A 12,081-nucleotide genomic window follows, 5' to 3' on the forward strand; every position below is an offset into this window, starting at 1 on the left:
AAGACCTGCAGATAAGGCACATTCAAGAATACTTATGCTTAAATGTATGTGTGATAATTGGACCTATTTATGGAAAGAACGAGGAATTTTTAAATCTACTCCCATGATTCCAACTTATGTGAGGAGATCTGGCGTAATAACGTTTTAGGAATTCTATCCAGTGTATATCTAAATATTAACGTGTTATTTTGTTTTTCTCTTTCAGATTTACTTGAAGATCTTCAGATTTGACCTGAATCACAGATTAAACAGCTTTCAGATCAAAAGTGGTGACTGGTTGATCACAGAAAGAAAGAGAGACGGGGACTGACAGAGGAGCAAGGGTTTGGAGGAGAAGGAGGCGAAGGAGGAGGTCTCGAAGGGTTGGAAAAGACCATTCTCCATGGCTACAGACCCAGGAGAACCCACAGGGACTGAGGACTCCTCTGAGAAAGCTGATGGACAGAAGGAAGATGACAAGGAGCGGGAGGTCAGGACAGACCAACAGAGGGAGAGTACACCTAACACCTCTTTGGGCCTCCCCTCCTCCCAGGCTCAAATGGACACAGAGAAAGAAGGAGATGATAGAAATGGAGGAAATGACAAAGATGCCTTCCAGAAGTTTGGAGAGACCCCAGTCCTAGTCTCTATGCCTTTAATACCCGTTGATACTGGTCAAAAACGGCTGAAACGGGAAAAGCGCTTCTTCAGAAAGAGTGTGGAGATCTGTGAGGCAGATGATGAGGTAGTGATGCATCTTGACGCTCCCCACAGTGCCCCCCACCTGGAGCTGCACTCCACAGATTCAGTCTTTGACAGTCTCCAGCAACAAGAGGCTACTTCTTCCTGCGTAGCCTTGGGTCACGACCCCTCTCAGGTCCATGAGCCTGGAAAAGATGTTCCTTCTTCTGCACCTACCCCGAGTGTGAGAGAGAGGGACCGTGAGCAGGAGGAGGAGGCAGAGATGAAGGCAGTAGCCACTTCTCCTGGTGGAAGGTTTCTTAAGTTTGACATTGAACTGGGCAGAGGAGCCTTTAAGACTGTGTACAAAGGCCTAGACACAGAGACCTGGGTAGAGGTGGCTTGGTGTGAACTTCAGGTAAGGCCAAGTATTTTCTTGATAATACTGATTATTCAACTATTCTACCTGTGCATGCGTGGGTTCTCTCTGGGTACTTTGGCTCTAACAAAGCAGGATTTTCTGACAGCTGGGACAAGTGTTAAGTGTCTTGCAAAAGTATGACTACTGCTTGAACCTTTGTTCACTGTGATTTTATCTGATGGCCTAACACATAGTTGCACATAACTATGAAATGACAGGGATGCCTTTTTTTTTTTTGCCAAAGTGCTGTGCATTTGTATGCATGATTGAACTTCACTCTGATGTTCAAAGCTTAGGACAAATTTTATATTATAAACCTCCTTTAAACCTTTATCTCTGCCTGTCTGCTGTGTTCCTTGGTCTTCATGATACTGTTTGTTCACTAAGACCAGAGGTTTTTTAGTGAAACACAACAGGTGGATTAATACTCATATTAAAGCACATGGATTCTCCCTCTAATTAGGTTACTTCTGAAGGAAGGGTTTTATTTAGGAAGTATAACAGTAAAGAGGGCACACCAAACTTTTTAGATTTTTATTTATTAAAATTTTAGAGAACATTTTAAAAATTTCTTTCACATCAAAAATATGCACTACTTTGTGTTGGTCCATCACATAAAATCACATAAAACCACAGTTTAGTACAGTCATGTTTATGGTTTCCAAAATGTGAGCAAGGAACTGAGGGTCTAATAGTGGCTGAATGAAACTCCTTGTCATGCCCGAACTTTGTAGCCAATAATGAAATGCAACTTGAGAGAACTCTTCTAGACTTCACATTCTGTATCCGACAATATTTTGTTATTCCTAACTAATGCAAAGGATGGTAAATGGCATGAATTAAACATTTGGTGGGAGATGGACTTTCCATCTCACAGCAGAAAGCAGTGTTATGGTAAGCCATCTGACCTGACTGTTTGCTTTGTGAGCAAAGTCAGTCATGTGTTTTGGTTGGGAGCTAATTCCAAAACAAAGCCTTGGCTAATCCTTTAGATCAGACTCAGCAGGCATACCCCTGTATCACCTTTTCTGGTATTAACACCTACTGAATCAGCTTCAGGTCAGTAGCAAGCCTCTGCTCCTTCTTATCATACAGAACTGCTCAGCTTGCAAAGATGTTATGTTAAAGTCTCATTCCATAAATTAAAATATTCAATGAAACACATTATATAGATTAATTACACACAGACTGATGTTGTAAAGCCTTTATTTCTGTTTCTGTTTAAGACTAGAATATTACATCACCACACATTCCAAAATAATGAATATGACCGTATAATAAAACTGTGAATAAGGTCCAGAACAAGAACAAGTTTATTTACGTGTTTCAACAATATTCCTTTGTGTTTAACTTGTGAATGGTGTTCAGTATGAGCTGGTAGCTTGTAGCCATTTGCTACCAAACAGGATGCACAAAGAGAAATCATCCATCCATCATATATACCTGCTTGTCCTTGCAGGGTCACAGGGGGCTGGTGCCTATCTCCAGTGGTTATTGGGCAACAGATGGGGTACACCCTGGACAAGTGAAGACATGATCAAGAGTTTGTAAAACACTCCCAGCATAACTAATTTTCCTTGTAGAGCAGCTGCTAGAACAAAAGTAAAAAGTGGGAGAGTATGAAAAAGACAGAAACTAGAGGAGACGGTGAGTGGACAAGTGAGTTTGAAAGTAAGACGGGCAGCCGAACAGGGGATTACCATGGCATCCCTCCCAGAAAGCAGTCCTGTAGCTAAAGCCAAATTATCGCATTCAGAGAGACTCTGTACACAAAGACATGCGTGCAGTTACACAGACGTGGCACACAGTCACACGCCTATGGACGGATCCAATTCCCATTCATTGCAACATTCCAGTGTCCCAGAACACATGATCTGCCCTATTTACTCGACTCTGCAAAAGCCTGTAAACAGCTTTAATGTACAGGGGCATTAAAGTGGACCAAAGTGATCAAAGTAACAATGTTACATGGCTGTGATATCAATTATATACTGTCTCTGTTTTGACCTTCTAATAAAAATCTACAGATGCACTATTGAAGATTTTGTGGCTGATTTTAGTCCATTTTGAGAAGTTGACCTAGTTAGAACTGCTTTAATTGCTGACAAAAACAAAATACATTTGTCTACATTTGTCATAATGCCTTAATACTATGACATGTCTGTGTGATGACTCTAGTTTATATGCAGCAAGGGCTATAGTATGACAGACAAACACTACATGACTAACCAGCACTTAAGTTGATGCTGTGTAGTTTCCTGTGACACTTCAGCCCAGTAGCACCATAATTTCCTTCCTTCTTGATCGTAAATTTAGGTGAGCTAAGGTATTAGCTGTCCAAGGGCAGCTTAAAAGACCGTTGTCACTACTTCACACCTTAAAAGGCAGCACTACAGTATATATTTGCACCTTTCTGTTTACTGGATGTGTTTGTATGCATTTTGCACATGTATGTAATATTCTTTGTGAGAGCTCTTGCTATCTGGCTGACATACAGTAAGTCATTGAATTAGTTTGCCTCTCACTGTCCCTCTCTCTTTCTGTGTCTCCCCTCCCATCCCCTGTCTCCCGTTCACTGTTTGTCTGTTTGAGTGAGCATGCAGAGTGATCCAGGGAGTTAATTACAGTGGGTGCCTGTCAGGCTGGAACAAAAACCATGCACAGACAGCATAACTCGGCCGGCAGAAACCAGACTGGTTCAACCCAGTCATCCCAGACTGGTCCGGCTAAGCTTAGCCGGACCAGTCTCAAAGAGATGGCTCAACAATCAGGACGGAAGTTTAATGAAATCCAACTTAGATATTTGGCCGTTTGTAATATTTGCAGTGCTTTGCAAAAGAATACACATCCTTTTTAGTTTTTCACATTTTGTCACATTACAGCCACCAACTTCACTGTATTTTAATTAGATGTTATTTAATATATCAACACAAAGTAGTGGATGACTTTGTTTTTTGTACTGCATAAGCATAAAAATCGATCATCAAAGTACAGTACATTTAGTATTCGAACAAACATGAAAATGGAGTCGTTATGCACCAGAATATGAACAACTTCTCCAAATAAAGGCTCCTTTCTGTGATCTGTTCTCAAGGGCAGATTTAATTTAATAACACTAGTAATTTTGAATTTAAAACGAATTTAAGTTATAATATGTCCGTGGACAACTGTCTTGACCACATATAATTTTTATATTCTGTCCATCTGATAAGCAGTGTATTTCACGGAGGTGCCATATGAGGTTTTTTAACTCTTTGAAAGCAGTCCCTCCACATTTTGGACAACTGTACATTTTACTTGCAAGCTTTCAGTTGTGCAATCAGTTCCAGCACTTTTGCCTTTCTTTGTGCGGAGAACGGTAGATCGTAGATGTACTCAAAGAATGTAAAGACAGGGCAGAGTTGTGGAGGATAAGACAAGTTACAGACCCAGTAGAGTTTGAAAAGCTTGTCCACAGCACACGTGAGACCATCATTTAGAGGGATGGTGACTTTGTCATTCTTAGCAACAATGACATACTGCTTCAATGACTGGAGGTCACCGATGCAGATCAGCTGGGGCTGATGAGTCGTTGATGAAGCAGAGGAATCACTGCACAGAGATGCTATTCTTGTTCCAGGCTTAGAGACAAAAGATCACAAATTAAACAAATTTGTTAGTGGAATGATCAGGGTCTCTGACAAATTTTATATTTAACAGAACTTTTACCAAATTAAAAACATACCGGCACAAAATCCAGAAGGTACGTTATTGTTGTCTTGGCGCTACAACGACTGACACCAACAGGGGGTAGTAGATGTGTTAACAACACAAGCATTGTGTAATAAGCCTCATCTGAAAGTGGAAAAACAAGCAAAACTCAAATGTGTACTTTATGCTGTGTGCCACTGTAAATACACATCATCCACCATTTTCTATAATTATCAATATACCCTCCTGCCAATGGCTGGTATTATACATAAAAAACTTGGCATTTCAAAAGAATTCTCTTTTAAGAAATTTTTCAACAAAAGTGCTTTTGTAAACTTTTTTCCTTTTTAAATATTACGACCTGAATTATTTACAAAGTTCCCTAATTCCTGGTTTCACATAAATACCTTCGGTCATGTCTTCAATTCCTTTCAAAAGAGTCCACAGTCTTGGTTCCATAGCAGCCACAGCTTTGAGTTTTGGTATGATGTTGGCCTCCCATTTACGAAGGAATAGGTCTGCCTTTTCACCTGTGATCCTTCCAAATTCTGAGTCCAGCTAAAACAAGGAAAAACAAAATACGGTTTTGGAAAATTAAAGTAGAGCATTGTTGTTTCAGTAATAAACTTAGAAAACTAAACTTGGAAAAGAAGCAAACCTACCAGACTTGGCATGTCCAGAAACCGTGGATATTCACTCAATATTTCTGCGAGCGTGGGTGACTCCCTCGTAATCCAGGCTCTGCGATGGGTGAATGTTTTCTTCATTTCTGACTTAATTGCTGAAAGGTTTTCGGAAGAGGCCCGCAAGCTTTTGATCAAAGTGACCCACTCATTTGTGGTGTTGTCATTTTCAGTCTCAGTAGCATTGAATGTGTGTGTTTCCCCTTGGTCGCTGGTCACTTTTCGTTTCCTGTAGCGCCTTTCTTCTTGTTGCAGATCACGTCGAAGGTTGCGCAGTTTAATCTCTAGGAACCCACTGTGAGATGCTGGATCATAGAAATGCTCCTAGTGAAGAATTTTTTTTTCAATTACCGGTAGCTGAGGATTTTTCAGAAATTCAAAAGAAATATACAAGGAGAGACAACTAAATCTTTTACAGGTCCTTCTCAAAATATTAGCATATTGTGATAAAGTTCATTATTTTCCGTAATGTCATGATGAAAATGTAACATTCATATATTTTAGATTCATTGCACACTAACTGAAATATTTCAGGTCTTTTATTGTCTTAATACGGATGATTTTGGCATACAGCTCATGAAAACCCAAAATTCCTATCTCATAAAATTAGCATATCATTAAAAGGGTCTCTAAACGAGCTATGAACCTAATCATCTGAATCAACGAGTTAACTCTAAACACCTGCAAAAGATTCCTGAGGCCTTTAAAACTCCCAGCCTGGTTTATCACTCAAAACCCCAATCATGGGTAAGACTGCCGACCTGACTGCTGTCCAGAAGGCCACTATTGACACCCTCAAGCAAGAGGGTAAGACACAGAAAGAAATTTCTGAACGAATAGGCTGTTCCCAGAGTGCTGTATCAAGGCACCTCAGTGGGAAGTCTGTGGGAAGGAAAAAGAGTGGCTGAAAACGCTGCACAACGAGAAGAGGTGACCGGACCCTGAGGAAGATTGTGGAGAAGGGCCGATTCCAGACCTTGGGGGACCTGCGGAAGCAGTGGACTGAGTCTGGAGTAGAAACATCCAGAGCCACCGTGCACAGGCGTGTGCAGGAAATGGGCTACAGGTGCCGCATTCCCCAGGTCAAGCCACTTTTGAACCAGAAACAGCGGCAGAAGCGCCTGACCTGGGCTACAGAGAAGCAGCACTGGACTGTTGCTCAGTGGTCCAAAGTACTTTTTTCGGATGAAAGCAAATTCTGCATGTCATTCAGAAATCAAGGTGCCAGAGTCTGGAGGAAGACTGGGGAGAAGGAAATGCCAAAATGCCAGAAGTCCAGTGTCAAGTACCCACAGTCAGTGATGGTCTGGGTGCCGTGTCAGCTGCTGGTGTTGGTCCACTGTGTTTTATCAAGGGCAGGGTCAATGCAGCTAGCTATCAGGAGATTTTGGAGCACTTCATGCTTCCACCTGCTGAAAAGCTTTATGGAGATGAAGATTTCATTTTTCAGCACAACCTGGCACCTGCTCACAGTGCCAAAACCACTGGTAAATGGTTTACTGACCATGGTATCACTGTGCTCAATTGGCCTGCCAACTCTCCTGACCTGAACCCCATAGAGAATCTGTGGGATATTGTGAAGAGAACGTTGAGAGACTCAAGACTCAACACTCTGGATGAGCTAAAGGCTATCGAAGCATCCTGGGCCTCCATAAGACCTCAGCAGTGCCAAAGGCTGATTGCCTCCATGCCACGCCGCATTGAAGCAGTCATTTCTGCAAAAGGATTCCCGACCAAGTATTGAGTGCATAACTGTACATGATTATTTGAAGGTTGATGTTTTTTGTATTAAAAACACTTTTATTTTATTGGTCGGATGAAATATGCTAATTTTGTGAGATAGAAATTTGGGGTTTTCATGAGTTGTATGCCACAATCATCCGTATTAAGACAATAAAAGACCTGAAATATTTCAGTTAATGTGCAATGAATCTAAAATATATGAATGTTAAATTTTCATCATGACATTATGGAAAATAATGAACTTTATCACAATATGCTAATATTTTGAGAAGGACCTGTATTTTTTGGCCCCAAAAGAAAATTGCTATGTTGTTGACTTACAAATCCCTCCCCTTGTCCAGCCACCTGGACACTCAGAGATGGGAAGATGGCAATGATGCTCTTTGCTAAGGCCAGCTTGTCTCCATTAAGAGGATAACTGGGGGGAAAAGACCACTTATTCTTAGTCATTTACTCAATTTACTCATACGACAGATGATCAACTTTTTCTACATCAGTTCACAAAGAGATTTGTAAAGTGAAAAAACAACTCTGAAGTGTCAACAAAGAATAATACTTACAAACCACACCTCTCAACTAGATCTCCAATACATGTCTTCACAAGAAGCTTTCTTGACTGCATTGACAGGAATCCTGTGGTTTCGTACGCCTGAAGAATCTGTGGAGCTTTCTTCATGAGTAGTGACTGTAAGGGCTGACTCTCCTCTCCCCTATTAATATGGGGCTGTGGAGGATAAAAGTTATTGCTGCAGTATGTTTAATATCATCCCAATAATCTTGAATCTAAGAACTATAAAGAAAAAGTTGAATGAGTTGGTAATTAAATTAGAAAATGTTTTAACCAGTAAAATTACAAATAAATTTACTCTGTAAACATGCTGAAACATGAAATCCTGATTTTAAATGAACATGAGAACAGTATAAAAATAAATACATTTGTCCAACTCAAACACTACCTGGTTTTGAGTCATCCCCTCAAGGGAAGCTTCCACTAGGGGCCGTCCAGTTGACAGGAACACATGAAATCTGTCAAAGTCCTTCATTTCCACATTGGTGTCAACATCAGTGTACTCCAAGAAGTCAGAGTTATACTTTAATATCCTGTCCAAATAACATCCAGATTGCTGGGCAAGATTTTGTTCAATGAGATTATTGATACTTGAAACATGAAGAATTTTTTTAGAAGTCTCTTTTCCATTTTGAAAAGTTGTTACAAGGACTTTGACAGATTCCAGATTGTCAAATGAGAACTGAAAAAGTGAATAAACAAAATAATACAATTAGAACATTTTCGTCTAGATTACAGACATGAAAAAATGCTTGTTTGTTAGCTTTTGAATTCAACACCATCATGATCCAAAATTGCACACAAGACAAACTAAATTTGTTGAACTGCAGCCATTTTAAGAATAATGTTAAACAGAAATGTTTTTTCCTATGCTAATACCATACTAATTCGTTCCCACGACATAGGTATAACGTGCGCATGAAATACTAAATCATAATCTTCCTATACAGCGCACTTTCTGAAACATAGGGAGGAACAAAACAACAACTGGATGAAGAGGGATAGTCTGATCGAGTTTCATTTTAGGCTGGGGAGGAGCTATAAAGAGATTGGGAAAAGTCTGGCATCTTATTAGTGAGAGGCCATTAAATAGAATATTGAAAGCCAGGTGTTAACCCTTCCTGCTTCTGTTACCTGACCGTGGTCGGGAAACACAGGGGAGATGCTCCCTCCATGGCCGAAATGGTTGTTCACTTCGGGGTGTAATTTTTGTACTCCCTGTACTTGCGTGTCATAGGGGGTGAGACTTCTACAACAATAAAAGCAGTGGAGTTTTTAATATCTGTACTGCACACTGATTTCACGTTAAATGTACCATGGCCAGCTGAACTTACTCTCCGGTCGCTGTCGTGCATAGGCTAGTGCCAAAACATACAACCGCACGAACACTCTTCTTCTCTCTCTGCACTCTTCTTCGTGGTCCGAATATAACAGCGCACATCGCCACCGCAAATATGCACACATACACATTTACACACCTACCGTACACTGAGCTCCATCACTTATGAGTTACACATCTCCTGTAACACAGGTCACTTGATGCCTACTTAGTATTTCGAGGAAGCTGATTAGTATTTCGTGCGCACGCTATATACATATATATTCCCCCATGTCAGTTCCCAGGCGCCATAGACATCTATAAAAAATTTTAAGTTTCATATAAAACTTCAACCATCTCCTTTTTACATTAAATAATTTTAACATCTTACTTCTTCAATTAACTTTGGCCAAAAAAAGACAACTATAGCAAACCATACCGATAAAATGGTATTTTAGAAGCCTTGCAACGAGAATGAGCTAGCTAAATTTGACATGAAACCCAGCATAACTTTTCAGAGTGCTACCCCGTCGTAGCAACAAAAAATACCATAACACATTTTCAACTATTGATTCGGCAAATTCCAATAAGACTAACTTGTTACCACTGCGTTAAAACAAATAAAACGTACTTACCGAAGTGACTGTTACAGAAGATGCAGACTCCATCTTTGTCTCCTTCGTTAATTTAGTCCATAAGGCGGGAAAGTCTTCCTCCAACGAGAACACAAACCAACACAAATATGTGTTGAAATATACAACACATACAGTGTGTTATACGTTTGATGCCATTTTAACACATTGTGTGTTAAAATTAACGCATAATGTGCTTTAAATGTAATAACACATATTCTGTTATTTTTTTAACACATCTTTTATAAGAGTGCACCTGTGATGCCTTCACAGAACAAGCAAGAATAAACTTATAAGGCTATCTGCTTTTAAACATTTAGCTGTTTTTAGTACATCATTTGCAGTTACCAGCTATGTGCTTTATGTTGAATACAATTATAGTTTTAAAGAATAGCCCATGTATATATGGGCATCGCCCCCGTGAAAGATCAAAAAAACGCCTTACTGCAGGTGCTAAGCTACTCTGAATCCGCCGTGTCTGCGCCAAGGCTGCCTGCCTTCCCACTCCTGTCGCTCCTTGAAACCTGAGAACTTCTTTGAGTGAGACCAGTTGCTGATTGGCTGTTGCCTCTTTGTATCAGTTTGTTTATTGGTGAGGTGAGCAATAGTTGTTGGCATATATATTCCAAGAGTTATGAACTTGCATTTTACATGCTAATGTAATATCATCCAGTCAAACACCAGCAGATGCTCACACTGAACTCAAAAGGACATTGCTCCTAAAATCCTAAAGGTCACAGAATGTAGGAAGCACACATGAGAACTAGACAAAAGACGAAAATAGGCATATATCGCACCTGATATTTACATCGCAATATTTATTGCCATCGCATTTTCCAATATCGTGCAGCCCTAATGCCAAGGTAGTTATCCCTGATAGAATCTGGTTCCCCTTCGTCGGGAGCACACACTTGGCAGGAAGACTGACACATATTGACTTTAAAGGGTTTATTTAAAGCCTACATTTTGTTTAGCACCTGTTAACATAAGTAAGTACAATTTATCAGTCTGACAGTCCTGTCAGCCAGAGCCATGTTAGCATTAAGTTTAGCACTGACATTTTGCTAGACAGTATTGGTGAGATGCAGACAAGTTTTCAAGATGAAACCTGTAAATGAAGTTGAAAACAAAAAGAAAATGTTCATGTAAAATTTCAGTTAGATATCTACAGGGGTTGGACAATAAAACTGAAACACCTGTCATTTTAGTGTGGGAGGTTTCATGGCTAAATTGGACCAGCCTGGTAGCCAGTCTTCATTGATTGCACATTGCACCAGTAAGAGCAGAGTGTGAAGGTTCAATTAGCAGGGTAAGAGCACAGTTTTGCTCAAAATATTGAAATGCACACAACATTATGGGTGACATACCAGAGTTCAAAAGAGGACAAATTGTTGGTGCACGTCTTGCTGGCGCATCTGTGACCAAGACAGCAAGTCTTTGTGATGTATCAAGAGCCACGGTATCCAGGGTAATGTCAGCATACCACCAAGATGGACGAACCACATCCAACAGGATTAACTGTGGACACAAGAGGAAGTTGTCTGAAAGGGATGTTCGGGTGCTAACCCGGATTGTATCCAAAAAACATAAAACCACGGCTGCCCAAATCATGGCAGAATTAAATGTGCACCTCAACTCTCCTGTTTCCACCAGAACTGTCCATCAGGAGCTCCACAGGGTCAATATACACGGCCGGGCTGCTATAGACAAATCTGTGGTCACTCATGCCAATGCCAAACGTCGGTTTCAATGTTGCAAGGAGCGCAAATCTTGGGCTGTGGACAATGTGAAACATGTATTGTTCTCTGATGAGTCCACCTTTACTGTTTTCCCCACATCCAGGAGAGTTACGCTGTGGAGAAGCACCAAGGAAGCGTACCACTCAGACTGTTGCATGCCCAGAGTGAAGCATGGGGTTGGATCAGTGATGGTTTGGGCTGCCATATCATGGCATTCCCTTGGCCCAATATTTGTGCTAGATGGGCGCGTCACTGCCAAGGACTACCGAACCATTCTTGAGGACCATGTGCATCCAATGGTTCAAACATTGTATCAGGATGACAATGCACCAATACACACAGCAAGACTGGTGAAAGATTGGTTTGATGAACATGAAAGTGAAGTTGAACATCTCCCATGGCCTGCACAGTCACCAGATCTAAATATTATTGAGCCACTTTGGGGTGTTTTGGAGGAGCGAGTCAGGAAACGTTTTCCTCCACCAGTATCACGTAGTGACCTGGCCACTATCCTGCAAGAAGAATGGCTTAAAATCCCTCTGACCACTGTGCAGGACTTGTATATGTCATTCCCAAGACAAATTGACACTGTATTGGCCGCAAAAGGAGGCTCTACACCATACTAAT

The 12,081-nt window shown here is 40.7% G+C and overlaps 1 protein-coding gene across 1 annotated transcript in view; it reads left to right on the top strand.

The window, feature by feature from the left end:
* si:dkey-151g10.3 (serine/threonine-protein kinase WNK1) overlaps positions 1-12,081 on the top strand; it is a 63,202-nt gene that overhangs the window by 8,254 nt on the left and 42,867 nt on the right. The window contains exon 2 of the mRNA XM_047366552.1: positions 206-1,078. Coding sequence (XP_047222508.1) covers positions 383-1,078 — 696 coding nt within the window. The 5' untranslated portion in view covers positions 206-382. The remainder of the gene's footprint in view (positions 1-205; positions 1,079-12,081) is intronic.

Source organism: Girardinichthys multiradiatus, chromosome 1, assembly GCF_021462225.1.
Source record: "Girardinichthys multiradiatus isolate DD_20200921_A chromosome 1, DD_fGirMul_XY1, whole genome shotgun sequence".
In the NCBI taxonomy this organism is placed as follows: domain Eukaryota; kingdom Metazoa; phylum Chordata; class Actinopteri; order Cyprinodontiformes; family Goodeidae; genus Girardinichthys; species Girardinichthys multiradiatus.